General features: G+C 44.2%; 1 protein-coding gene across 4 annotated transcripts in view; it reads left to right on the top strand.

The window, feature by feature from the left end:
- The window catches only part of LOC124123945 (protein unc-13 homolog B-like), a 212,886-nt gene that overhangs the window by 167,181 nt on the left and 31,343 nt on the right, over positions 1 to 14,362 (top strand). For all 4 annotated transcript variants that reach the window (XM_048394578.1, XM_048394571.1, XM_048394596.1 and 1 more), the window contains 11 exons: positions 3,288 to 3,429; positions 3,756 to 3,797; positions 7,935 to 8,062; positions 8,197 to 8,312; positions 8,835 to 8,897; positions 9,395 to 9,495; positions 9,903 to 10,053; positions 10,782 to 10,850; positions 11,090 to 11,179; positions 12,586 to 12,848; positions 13,677 to 13,762. In XM_048394578.1, coding sequence (XP_048250535.1) covers positions 3,288 to 3,429; positions 3,756 to 3,797; positions 7,935 to 8,062; positions 8,197 to 8,312; positions 8,835 to 8,897; positions 9,395 to 9,495; positions 9,903 to 10,053; positions 10,782 to 10,850; positions 11,090 to 11,179; positions 12,586 to 12,848; positions 13,677 to 13,762 — 1,251 coding nt within the window. The remainder of the gene's footprint in view (positions 1 to 3,287; positions 3,430 to 3,755; positions 3,798 to 7,934; positions 8,063 to 8,196; positions 8,313 to 8,834; positions 8,898 to 9,394; positions 9,496 to 9,902; positions 10,054 to 10,781; positions 10,851 to 11,089; positions 11,180 to 12,585; positions 12,849 to 13,676; positions 13,763 to 14,362) is intronic.

Below are 14,362 nucleotides of genomic sequence, written 5' to 3'. Positions count from 1 at the left end.
GATCACTGCTGGGGGATCATGTTGGATCAAACCTAGGTACTTATCGTGATCACTGCTGGGGGATCATGTTGGATCGTAGTTAGGTACTTATCATGATCACTGCTGGGGGATCATGTTGGATCGTAGAAAGGTACTTATCGTGATCACTGCTGGGGGATCATGTTGGATCGTAGTTAGGTACTTATCATGATCACTGCTGGGGGATCATGTTGGATCGTAGTAAGGTACTTATCGTGATCACTGCTGGGGGATCATGTTGGATCGTAGTTAGGTACTTATCGTGATCACTGCTGGGGGATCATGTTGGATCGTAGTAAGGTACTTATCGTGATCACTGCTGGGGGATCATGTTGGATCATAGTAAGGTACTTAGCGTGATCGCTGGGGGATTATGTTGGATCGTACCTTGGTACTTATCATGATCACTGCTGGGGGATCATGTTGGATCGTAGTAAGGTACTCTTCGAGATCACTGCTGGGGGATCATGTTGGATCGTACCTTGGTACTTATCATGATCACTGCTCGGGGATCATGTTGGATCGTACCAAGGTACTTATCGTGATCACTGCTCAGGGATTATGTTGGATCGTACCAAGATACTTACCGTGATCATTGCTGGGGGATACCTACATGGTATTGTAGCCCGTGGCTAATGGCCATGTATATGTGATGAGTGATCTTGACAGGTGCTTGGCCATATGGTGTAGTCATTACTTGCCTGCTATAGTCTTCACTTGCCTACTTCCAGCATGTTCATCTGAACAAAGTGCAGACATCTAGCCGGACCATGGTTTGTACTGCCCACTAGGGCCTGGTAAAGGGTTTTTCACTGAATTCTTTAACTTTTATCCAGGAAAGGGTTTACATTTTAAGATATTTCTTAGCCTCCCCAGACTAGAGAGTTATGTGAGTTCATAATATGGCTCATTGTCCATCTCTGTTATGGTTTATGGTTGGATCAGCTCTGACATCACCAGACTAAACTTTCCATGGATAATACAGACAAACGTATCCCTAAGACATGCTCCTAGAGCTCTGAGCTGAATAATAAGGCTGCCTTGTCCCAGAAAGATTATTCCTGTATCAACGTGTAATTTCATATTAAGTAATTATGCTGTTGTGTTTAAGAAGTTTCTTATGTCTTTCGCACATTTATTTTTTTGGTACCGACTTTTGAGCAATTACCTTCAAGTACTACCATCAGATGAAAAGGGATCTCCTCTTAAACCACTTGATTATGAAGCTGAAATCTTGTGTACATAAACCTTGCAATGATGGGCAGAGAAATCACAGAAACAGAAAAGGTTTTATAACTTGACCACTGTGTGAAAACAAATTAAAAAAATAAGCGGGTGATTTACATACAAGTTTGACATGTCACAACTCCTTTAAAACTTCCTCTGACACTGTAATAGGTAAGTCTTACTTTACACTCATACTGTGGCCTTATACCCAACCAATGTTATAACAACATTGAGTGCGTGAGTGAGTGAGTGCGTGCGTGCGGGCGTGCTTGCATGAGTGCTTGTGTGAGAACATGTGTGACTGTGTGTAATAGTGCCAACTGTGACAACCAGCCAGACACCAAACTAGTGGGTATCAGGTAAAGTTGTTGGATAAGATGTTTTTCTACTTGTTTGTTATATACATTTGAAGTTTTTTTGGAAGCACTTATTTCCATTTCAAATAATAACACTTTTCCGTGTCTGTAGTCCTCTATTGTTTCAGCATGCTTCTCTCCAGATGGAAGGGGCGATTTTAACATTTCACATTTTATATTTTGCATTTAGATTTTCAAATATTGTTCTGTTACCTTGTACTGTAGAATGTGCTGAGTCAGCAAACATCATCATAACCTGCAACTCTGAGCAAATCTTGCTGTTTTGCATCTTATAATGCATAGTTGTAAAATGACTTGACCCATACTCCAGTTCAAGTGTGTCAGTTCCTTGTGATAGTTGCTGATTCTTGGTGCGATGTTGTGTAATTGTGCCATTTGACCAGTGCTGCTTGTAGCATCCCAACATGACCACCCGACCCCATGTTGTAGTATTGTGTGTCAAGGGAGGTAACCACTCTCCGAATATATCTCCATAATACCAGTAGTGTGTCATGAAGCCATATATATCGATACTACACTATACACAACTATACAACGAGGACTTGTAAAGTTGTTTGAGAAATAATTGTAAAATGCTATTTTCTAGTGGTTGTTCTCCAGCCACTGTTTATTTAACTCCGATCTGTCAAGTTTTGGTTGTTTGTTTTTTTATTTGTATTGTTTGATGATTATGTTTTCTTAACATGGTAATCCTCAAGTTTCAATACATGGTATCATGTATTGTATGACAGACTTACTGTCAATATATGGATTGTATCACCACAAAAAGTATCATACATCTGTAGTGTAAACTAAAAGCTAATCTACTATACAAACTACGAAATTCACAAAATTCTCCAATTTCTCATCCTCATGAAGTGTATATTGTGTTACCAGTCTAGGAGCAGTGTTGTGTACGATGTTGTGTGTAACGCTGTGTGCACTGCTGTGTGCGATGTTGTGTGCGATGTTCTAGACAACTGTGTCATATTCCAGATCCTTGTTTGAAGTTGAATTGCCTCTGCATGTGGGCCACATGAAAGCTGCTAAACAGAACATACTTGATGGCACATCTAAGTGGTCCGCTAAAGTAGCTATCACAGGTAGACCAACCTACATCATATTAGACTACACACCAGCTCCAGCTGGTCAAGGATATCCGTGTCCCCTGATTGAAGTACTCATTGATACATCGCTTGCTTAGTTATATATGTAACCACTAGCTGTTAGTTAGAAGCTAGCATCGTAGTATGTTATCTGGCAGTTGTTAGCATTATAGTTTGTCGTACACAGCTTGTTAGCATCGTAGTATGTTGTTCAGCAGTTGTCAGCTTTGTAGTAAATTGTCCAGCACTTGTTAGCATTGTATCCAGCACCCTATTCACCATGGCAACACTGACTGTTTCTCTGCACACTGTATTGATGTTCTTTTTGTACATCTTCTGTCTGTCCTTGTTTATACATAACTAAAGAAACAGTAAGAAATATTGACAAATTGAATATTTTTCACTCCACACCATGTTCAGTAAGACAATGTCCAGCCTTTTGCCTTGTTCAGTAAGACAAAGGTTTACAATGTAACCTATTGAAATCATTGTTTGACAATAATAACTATTGTTAAAGATTGCGATGTATAATGAACTTTGTCCATGGTGTATATGTGATGACGAGGCCTGGCTGTTGCAGTGATATGTGCCCAGGGTCTGATTGGGAAGGACAAGACCGGCACCAGTGATCCCTATGTTACAGTGCAGGTTGGCAAAGTGAAAAAACGAACCAAAACAGTGCCTCAAGACCTGAATCCTGTGTGGAATGAAAAATTTTATTTGTGAGTTTTATTTGTGAATTTTAGCATCATCTGTTTTGTACATAATTCATGAAGATACTTCATAATGTTCATAAACATCAAAGGCAGAAAAAAAATCAGGCAATCTGGGCATTCTGATGGAAACAGAATGCCCAGGATTTCAAGGATCTTGACTACCCTCGAGGTTTATTAGCAATAGGATGACGTCACTGTAAGTTTAAAAGATGGGTAAAATGAGGCCACATGTGATAGATACTGTCCTGAGTTGAGTTGAGATCTATCCTGTCCTGTGTAGTCATGATTGATAGTATTCTGTCTTGATTACTAATGACCCATGTCTCTTTCAGTGAGTGCCATAATTCCTCTGACAGGATCAAGGTCCGTGTGTGGTAAGTTGATCTATGGTGATTTTTGTTATCTATAGACCAGACTTCATTGCTCCTTCTTGTAAGATGCCCCTCTGTTGTCCTCATTGCTTCTTCTTGTAAGATGCCCCTCTGTTGTCCCCATTGCTCCTCCTTGTAAGATGCCTCTCTGCTGTCCTCATTGCTTCTTCTTGTAAGATGCCCCTCTGTTGTCCCCATTGCTCCTTCTTGTAAGATGCTTCTCTGTTGTCCTCATTGCTCCTTCTTGTAAGATGCCTCTCTGTTGTCCCCATTGCCCCTTCTTGTAAGATGCCTATCTAATGTCCCCATTGCTCCTTCTTGTAAGATGCCTCTCTGTTGTCCTCATTGCTCCTTTCCTGTAAGATGCCTCTCTGTTGACCCCAAAGCTCCTTCTTGTAAGATGCCTCTCTCTTGTCCTTATTGCTCCTTCTTGTAAGATGCCACTCTGTTGTCCTCACTGCTCCTTCTTGTAAGATGCCTCTCTGTTGTCCCCATTGCTCCTTCTTGTAAGATGCCTCTCTGTTGTCCTTATTGCTCCTTCTTGTAAGATGCCTCTCTGCTGTCCTCATTGCTCCTTCTTGTAAGATGCTTCTCTGTTGTCCCCATTGCTCCTTCTTGTAAGATGCCTCTCTGTTGTCCCCATTGCTCCTTCTTGTAAGATGCTTCTCTGCTGTCCTCATTGCTCCTTCTTGTAAAATGCTTCTCTGTTGTCCCCATTGCTCCTCCTTGTAAGATGCCTCTCTGCTGTCCTCATTGCTTCTTCTTGTAAGATGCCTCTCTGTTGTCCCCATTGCTCCTTCTTGTAAGATGCCTATCTAATGTCCTCATTGCTCCTTCTTGTAAGATGCCTCTCTGCTGTCCCCATTGCTCCTTCTTGTAAGATGCCTATCTAATGTCCTCATTGCTCCTTCTTGTAAGATGCCTCTCTGTGGTCCCCATTGCTCCTTCTTGTAAGATGCCCCTCTGTTGTCCTCATTGCTCCTTCTTGTAAGATGTCTCTCTGTTGTCCCCATTGCTCCTTCTTGTAAGATGCCACTCTGTTGTCCTCACTGCTCCTTCTTGTAAGATGCCTCTCTGTTGTCCCCATTGCCCCTTCTTGTAAGATGCCTATCTAATGTCCCCATTGCTCCTTCTTGTAAGATGCCTCTCTGTTGTCCTCATTGCTCCTTTCCTGTAAGATGCCTCTCTGTTGACCCCATAGCTCCTTCTTGTAAGATGCCTCTCTCTTGTCCTTATTGCTCCTTCTTGTAAGATGCCACTCTGTTGTCCTCATTGCTCCTTCTTGTAAGATGCCTCTCTGTTGTCCTCATTGCTCCTTCTTGTAAGATGCCTCTCTGTTGTCCTTATTGCTCCTTCTTGTAAGATGCCTCTCTGCTGTCCTCATTGCTCCTTCTTGTAAGATGCCTCTCTGTTGTCCCCATTGCTCCTTCTTGTAAGATGCCTCTCTGTTGTCCCCATTGCTCCTTCTTGTAAGATGCTTCTCTGCTGTCCTCATTGCTCCTTCTTGTAAAATGCTTCTCTGTTGTCCCCATTGCTCCTCCTTGTAAGATGCCTCTCTGCTGTCCTCATTGCTTCTTCTTGTAAGATGCCTCTCTGTTGTCCCCATTGCTCCTTCTTGTAAGATGCCTATCTAATGTCCTCATTGCTCCTTCTTGTAAGATGCCTCTCTGCTGTCCCCATTGCTCCTTCTTGTAAGATGCCTATCTAATGTCCTCATTGCTCCTTCTTGTAAGATGCCTCTCTGCGGTCCCCATTGCTCCTTCTTGTAATATGCCCCTCTGTTGTCCTCATTGCTCCTTCTTGTAAGATGTCTCTCTGTTGTCCCCATTGCTCCTTCTTGTAAGATGCCACTCTGTTGTCCTCACTGCTCCTCCTTGTAAGATGCCTCTCTGCTGTCCCAATCGATCCTTCTTGTAAGATGCCACTCTGCTGTCCCCACTGCTCCTCCTTGTAGGATGCTGCTCTGCTGTCCCCATTGCTCCTTCTTGTAAGATGCCTCTCTGCTGTCCTCATTGCTCCTTCTTATAAGATGCTTCTCTGCTGTCCTCATTGCTCCTTCTTGTAAGATGCCTATCTAATGTCCTCATTGCTCCTTCTTGTAAGATGCCTCTCTGCTGTCCTCATTGCTTCTTCTTGTAAGATGCCTCTCTGTTGTCCTCATTGCTTCTTCTTGTAAGATACCCCTCTGTTCTCCCCATTGCTCCTTCTTGTAAGATGCCTCTCTGTTGTCCTGATCGCTCCTTCTTGTAAGATGCCTCTCTGCTATCCTCATTGCTCCTTCTTGTAAGATGCTTCTCTGTTGTCCCCATTGCTCCTTCTTGTAAGATGCCTCACTGTTGTCCTCATGCTCCTTCTTGTAAGATGCTTCTCTGCTGTCCTCATTGCTCCTTCTTGTAAGATGCCTATCTAATGTCCTCATTGCTCCTTCTTGTAAGATGCCTCTCTGCTGTCCTCATTGCTTCTTCTTGTAAGATGCCTCTCTGTTGTCCTCATTGCTCCTTCTTGTAAGATGCCTATCTAATGTCCTCATTGCTCCTTCTTTTTAGATGCTTCTCTGTTGTCCCCATTGCTCCTCCTTGTAAGATGCCTCTCTGTTGTCCTCATGCTCCTTCTTGTAAGATGCCACTCTGTTGTCCCAAATGCTCCTTCTTGTAAGATGCCACTCTGTTGTCCCCATTGCTCCTTCTTGTAAGATGCCACTCTGTTGTCCTCATGCTCCTTCTTGTAAGATGCTTCTCTGTTGTCCTCATGCTCCTTGTAAGATGCCTCTCTGTTGTCCTGATGCTCCTTCTTGTAAGATGCTTCTCTGTTGTCCCCATTGCTCCTTCTTGTAAGATGCCACTCTGTTGTCCCCATTGCTTCTACTTGTAAGATGCCTATCTAATGTCCTCATTGCTCCTTCTTTTTAGATGCTTCTCTGTTGTCCCCATTGCTCCTTCTTGTAAGATGCCTCTCTGTTGTCCTGATGCTCCTTCTTGTAAGATGCTTCTCTGTTGTCCTCATGCTCCTTCTTGTAAGATGCCTCTCTGTTCTCCTCATGCTCCTTCTTGTAAGATGCCTCTCTGTTGTCCTCATGCTCCTTCTTGTAAGATGCTTCTCTGTTGTCCTGATGCTCCTTCTTGTAAGATGCTTCTCTGTTGTCCTCATGCTCCTTCTTGTAAGATGCCTCTCTGTTGTCCTCATGCTCCTTCTTGTAAGATGCTTCTCTGTTGTCCCCATTGCTCCTTCTTGTAAGATGCCTCTGTTGTCCTTATGATCCTTCTTGTAAGATGCCTCTCTGTTGTCCTCATTGCTCCTTCTTGTAAGATGCCACTCTGTTGTCCCCATTGCTCCTTCTTGTAAGATGCCACTCTGTTGTCCCCATTGCTCCTTCTTGTAAGATGCCACTCTGTTGTCCTCATTGCTCCTTTCCTGTAAGATGCCTCTCTGCTGTCCTCATTGCTCCTTCTTGTAAGATGCCTCTCTGCTGTCCTCATTGCTCCTTCTTGTAAGATGCCTCTCTGCTGTCCTCATTGCTTCTTCTTGTAAGATGCCTCTCTGTTCTCCTGATGCTCCTTCTTGTAAGATGCCACTCTGTTGTCCTCATTGCTCCTTTCCTGTAAGATGCCACTCTGTTTTCCCCATTGCTCCTTCTTGTAAGATGCCACTCTGTTGTCCTCATTGCTCCTTTCCTGTAAGATGCCTCTCTGTTGTCCCCATTGCTCCTTCTTGTAAGATGCCACACTGTTGTCCCCATTGCTCCTTCTTGTAAGATGCCTCTCTGTTGTCCTCATTGCTCCTTCTTGTAAGATGCCACTCTGTTGTCCTCATTGCTCCTTCTTGTAAGATGCCCCCCTCTTTTCCTCATTGCTCCTTCTTGTAAGATGCCCCCCTCTTTTTCTCATTGCTCCTTCTTGTAAGATGCCTCTCTGCTGTCCTCATTGCTCCTTCTTGTAAGATGCCTCTCTGCTGTCACCATTGCTCCTTCTTGTTAGATGCCTCTCCGTTGTCCTCATTGCTCCTTCTTGTAAGATGCCCCTCTGTTGTCCTCATTGCTCCTTCTTGTAAGATGCTTCTCTGTTGTCATTTTTACTCCTTCTTGTAAGATGCGTCTCTGCTGTCCCAATTGCTCCTTGTAAAATGCGTCTCTTTTGTTCCCAGGGATGAAGACAATGACCTCAAGTCCAAGTTACGCCAGAAATTGACACGAGAATCTGATGATTTCTTGGGCCAGACTATTATTGAGGTGCGAACTCTGAGTGGCGAGATGGACGTCTGGTACAACTTGGGTAAGTATTCTCCGTTTCTGTAGATCAGACAGACAGAAAGACAGATAGACAGACAGACAGACAGATCCATGTGGTGGGTGGCAGTTGAAGGTTCTCAACAACACATGCATCATCGTTACTTCTTTGTGTTACAGAAAAGCGGACTGACAAATCCGCAGTATCTGGTGCTATCCGTCTCCACATAAGTGTGGAGATCAAGGGCGAAGAGAAGGTTGCCCCCTACCATGTGCAATACACCTGCCTTCATGAGGTGAGTTATAATACACCTGCCTCCAGTAGGTGAGTTACAGTACACCTGCCTTATAAGGTGCAATACAATACACCTGCCTCCCCGAGGTGAGTTATAATACACCTGCCTTCATTAGGTGAGTTATAATACACCTGCCTTCATGAGGTGAGTTATAATACACCTGCCTTCATGAGGTGAGTTATAATACACCTGCCTCCCCGAGGTGAGTTATAATACACCTGCCTCCCCGAGGTGAGTTATGATACACCTGCCTCCCCGAGGTGAGTTATAATACATCTGACTCCAATAGGTGAGTTACACCTGCCTTTCGAGGTGCAATACAATACACCTGCCTCCACGAGGTGAGTTATAATACACCTGCCTTCATGAAGTGAGTTATAATACTCGTACACCAGCCTTCACTTGATGAGTACATATTTGTCATAAAATGAATGCACTTTTCCCACCAACACACTGGTCAAAACTGCCACAAGTTTTACATTAGCCGTCATGTGGAACTCACCCGTGTTTTGTTTATTTCAGAACCTCTTCCACTACCTTTGTGAGCAAGCCGAGGGTGAGGTGAAGTTGCCAGATGCTAAAGGGGTAAGCTATGTGTCAGGTGTCTGTCAGTGAAACCGGTTTGCCCTCTTTATGTTTAATAATGAGCAACACTACTGAAAGTTTTGAAACGATTGTGTTATTCCTGATTGTGTTATTCCTGATTGTGTAATGCCGTTATTCCTGATTGTTATTCCACATGGTGTAATTCCTGGTTGTGTTATTTCTGATTGTGTTATTCCTGATGGTGCAATTCCTGATTGTGTTATTCCTGATGGTGCAATTCCTGGTTGTGTTATTCCTGAGTGTGTAAGTCCTGGATGTGTTATTTCTGATTGTGTTATTCCAGATGGGGTAATTCCTGGTTGTGTTATTCCTGATTGTGTTATTCCTGATGGTGCAATTCCTGGTTGTGTTATTCCTGAGTGTGTAATTCTGTTATTCCTGATTGTTATTCCTCTGTGTAATTCCTGGTTGTGTAATTCCTGATTCTGTTATTCCTGATTGTGTTATTTCCTGATTGTGTTATTTCCTGATTGCAGCAAGATGACGCGTGGAAAGTGTACTTTGATGAGCCAGCCCAGGAAATTGTGGATGAGTTTGCCATGAGATATGGCATTGAGTCCATCTACCAGGCCATGACGTGAGTGATCAGCAGTCTTGCTCTTCTTTAATGAATACTAGACTAAGGGTACAGCTAACACCAGATCATTGTTGAGAAGGAGACTTGGAGGATTTATCAATAACAAAGTAAATATATTTTTTAATGAAAGAAAAAGAATGGTACTACATCAATGGTTTATGAATCACTATCAAATATAGATGAATCAAGGTGTTTGCGAAAAGGTGAGCATATATACTGCCCCACTGGTGGCACCTGTCCCAAACACATGCAAAGGCAGGTCAATTGTTCATCTGGAAAAAAAACAGGAAGATATGGTACATGTCAAAATAGGGCATTGCATCAGACATTATTTTTGGTCACTGTTGCGTCAAATTTGGATGGTCCTCCATATGGTTACTACTTACTGTCCGCTTATCTATCTACAGTCACTTCTCCTGCCTGGCAACAAAGTACATGTGTCCCGGCGTGCCTGCAGTCATGAGCACGCTCCTTGCAAACATCAACGCCTTCTATGCACACACAACGGCAACAACAGCTGTCTCAGCCAGTGACCGCTTCGCTGCATCCAACTTTGGGGTAGGTGGATTTGATTTGGATAGATGACACTGTTGAGTTTGTCTGAATGTGTGAACACAATAAATGAATGCTGACTAGCAAGGTTTTGAACTTGGCATGCAGGATCTTTAGAAGGATCTAAATTAGAGGTTGGGGCTTATTTCTGTCTTTGGTAACATTGTGAAACATTGTGCATACCTGAGAAATATGTCAGCTGAAAAGGTGTTTTAGAACATTTGATTATCCTCACTACAAGATTTCACACAGCTGGACGGGAGTTCAACTGAGCTAAATAGATATCACTTTATTAGTAACTCTTATGGATTAAGCCATGGCTTAAAATTATTTCCACCAAAGATCAAGGACACTGTTATTAACTGAAGCTAGGTCAATTTCAGTTAATGAGGTTACAAGGGATCATCCATATTGATGAATGATTACTATCATCATCAGTCACTGTTTCTAATTCCCACTTGTATCTACTCCATTAATGGTTTTTGTAGTGCTATGAATATGCATTTGTGGTGGTCATGACACACAACAAATTTCCATTACCATTGATTTATATTCCTGTCTTTAAGGTCAGGTGGGGGTTACAAAGGATAATTATTGTGACATGTATGTGGTGTTTTAAGGAAAGCTTGATCCATGATTGTATGTTATTGTGCTAATTGGGAACTATATAAACGAACTAGTGTGTGCACTCGGTGATGTACTGAATTAACAGTTTTTTGTTATTATTTTTTCAGAAAGAAAAGTTTGTCAAGTTGCTGGACCAACTGCACAATTCTCTCCGGATTGACTTGTCAATGTACAGAGTGAGTTTTCTATCTAACGTGTCTATGGTATAACACAAGTCCTGATGCCATCCAAAGCAAAATGTTTTGTCCCTTGGGCATGCTGTGAGTAAACTGGTAAATGTCTAAGACCTGCATCACTTCAGGCATTATTCCCACATCAAGCTGTATCAATCTGTTAGCTTTGACCTTTTGCAGAAGGTTAACAGATGCATCTTTCTATAAGTCAACAGTTTCTTATCTATTTCTGGTGTTTTCAGAACAATTTCCCGGCATCTGACCCAGCCCGCCTGCAGGATCTCAAATCCACTGTTGACCTGCTCACCAGCATCACCTTCTTCAGAATGAAGGTAAATTTTCCAATTATGTTCTTCTTTTCTATATTGACAAGACTTTTGTCCAACCACGTGGATGACCAACTTACATGCTTGTCTACACCCATGTCTTCCCCACCACATCAGGACCAACCCATGTTTTCCCCACCACATCAGGACCAACCCATGTCCACCACATCAGGACCAACCCATTGTTCTCCACATCAGGACCAACCCAGGTCTTCCCACCACATCAGGACCAACCCATGTCTTCCCCACCACATCAGGAGCAACCCATGTTTTCCCCACCACATCAGGATCAACCTATGTCTTCCCCACCACATCAGGAGCAACCCATGTCTTCCCCACCACATCAGGACCAACCCATGTCTTCCCCACCACATCAGGGCCAACCCATGTCTTCCCCACCACATCAGGACCAACCCAGGTCTTCCCCACCACATCAGGACCAACCCATGTCTTCCCCACCACATCAGGACCAACCCATGTCTTCCCCACCACATCAGGACCAACCCATGTCTTCCCCACCACATCAGGAGCAACCCATGTCTTCCCCACCACATCAGGACCAACCCATGTCTTCCCCACCACATCAGGACCAACCCATGTCTTCCCCACCACATCAGGACCAACCCATGTCTTCCCCACCACATCAGGACCAACCCATGTCTTCCCCACCACATCAGGATCAACCTATGTCTTCCCCACCACATCAGGACCAACCCATGTCTTCCCCATCACATCGGGACCAACCCATGTCTTCCCCACCACATCTGGACCAACCCATGTCTTCCCCACCACATCAGGACCAACCCATGTCTTCCCCACCACATCAGGACCAACCCATGTTTTCCCCACCACATCAGGACCAACCCATGTCTTCCCCACCACATCAGGACCAACCCATGTCTTCCCCACCACACCAGGGCCAACCCATGTCTTCCCCACCACATCAGGACCAACCCATGTCTTCCCCACCACATCTAGACCAACCCAGGTCTTCCCCACCACATCTGGACCAACCCAGGTCTTCCCAACCCCATCAGGACCAACCCAGGTCTTTCCCACTACATCAGGACCAACCCATGTCTGTTCCCACTTCATTTGGACCAATCCATGTCTGTTCCCACTTCATTAGGACCAACCCATGTCTGTTCCCACTTCATTAGGACCAACCCATGTCTGGTCCCACTTCATTAGGACCAACCCATGTCTGTTCCCACTTCATTATGACCAACCCATGTCTGTTCCCACTTCATTAGGACCAACCCATGTCTGTTCCCACTTCATTAGGACCAACCCATGTCTGTTCCCACTTCATTAGGACCAACCCATGTGCCCCACATCAGGACCATCTGTCCATATACAGACATGTGACAGGCAGCATCTTATAACCCTCTGTGGACTGCAATGTTTTGTAGGTGCAAGAGCTGGCAAGTCCTCCCCGCGCCAGCACTGTTGTGAAGGACTGCGTCATCGCATGCATCAAATCCACGTACAAGTTTCTATTTGACAACTGCTATGAGCTGTACAACCGAGAATTCCAGACTGACCCATCAGAGTTACCGAACCCGGACTTTGAGGGCCCAAGTAGTCGAAGCCTGGACTTCTGGCACAAACTCATTGCCCTCATTGTGTCTGTCATAGAGGAGGACCGCAACAGCTATACTTCCGTGTTGAACCAGTAAGTTTGCTCTAACACACATTATGTACGAATATCACACACACATACACACACACACACATCACACAGACACACACATCACTCATGCACGCACACACGCATGCACACACATGCAGACATGTCACACACACACACACACACACACACACACACACACACACATATCACACAGACACACACATCATGCATGCACGCACAAACGCATGCACACACATGCAGACATGTCACACACACACACACACACACACACACATGCAGATATGTCACACACACACACACACACACACAGACACATGAAACTCACACATAGACACACATCATGAAAATCCCAGTTAAAGTTAGTCTTCAGCAACCCATGCTTGCCGTAATTGGCGACTTTGCTTGTCGTAAGAGGCGACTAATGGTATCGGGTGGTCAGGCTTGCTGACTTGGTGATGCATGTCATCGTATCCCAATTGCGTGTATTGATCACTGGATCACTAGATTGTCTGTGATCCAGACTTGATTATTTACAGGCCGCCGTCATATAGCTGAATGCAGCGTTAAACAACATGAAACAGACAAACATCATAAAGACACAAATCACACACACACACACACACACACACACACACACACACACACACCATGCAGACATGTCACACACATAGACACACATCATGAAGACACACACATATCACACACAACATGAAGACATATCACACACAACATGTAGACCACATCACACACAACATGCAGACATGTCACACACATTTTTAAGGTAGATTACACTACTTTGTCTCAGTGTATTTTCTTCAAATGAAAAGGAACTTTATTGTTGTGTTTCAGGTTTCCTCAAGAGTTGAACATTGGCCAAGTTAGTGCTGCCATGCTGTGGGACCTCTTCTCTAAAGACCTGTGCTTTGCCCTGGAAGGTAGGACGAGGCTCACTGTTGCCGTGGCTGTTACAGGGTATTGTAGGTCTTCTCCAGGCAACAATAGAGGAAGTGAGGAGCCATACTGGAGGCACCTATATAATAGATAGGGAACAGTAGAGCAAGATAACAGCACTTGTAGATGGGGAACAGTAGAGCCAGTAAACAGCACCTGTAGATGGGGAACAGTAGAGCCAGTAAACAGCACCTGTAGATGGGGAACAGTAGAGCTAGTAAACAGCACCTGTAGATAAGGGAACAGTAGAGCAAGATAACAGCACCTGTAGATGGGGAACAGTAGAGCCAGTTAACAGCACCTGTAGATGGGGAACAGTAGAGCAAGATAACAGCACTTGTAGATGGGGAACAGTAGAGCCAGTTAACAGCACCTGTAGATGGGGAACAGTAGAGCAAGATAACAGCACCTGTAGATGGGGAACAGTAGAGCCAGTTAACAGCACCTGTAGATGGGGAACAGTAGAGCCAGTAAACAGCACCTGTAGATGGGGAACAGTAGAGCCAGTAAACAGCACCTGTAGATGGGGAACAGTAGAGCCAGTAAACAGCACTTGTAGATGGGGAACAGTAGAGCTTGTAAAC

Source organism: Haliotis rufescens, unplaced genomic scaffold (assembly GCF_023055435.1).
Source record: "Haliotis rufescens isolate VD_foot unplaced genomic scaffold, xgHalRufe1.0.p SCAF_1, whole genome shotgun sequence".
NCBI lineage: Eukaryota > Metazoa > Mollusca > Gastropoda > Lepetellida > Haliotidae > Haliotis > Haliotis rufescens.
The sequence above is the reverse complement of the archived record's forward strand: the minus strand, read 5'-3'. Positions and strand labels throughout refer to the sequence as shown.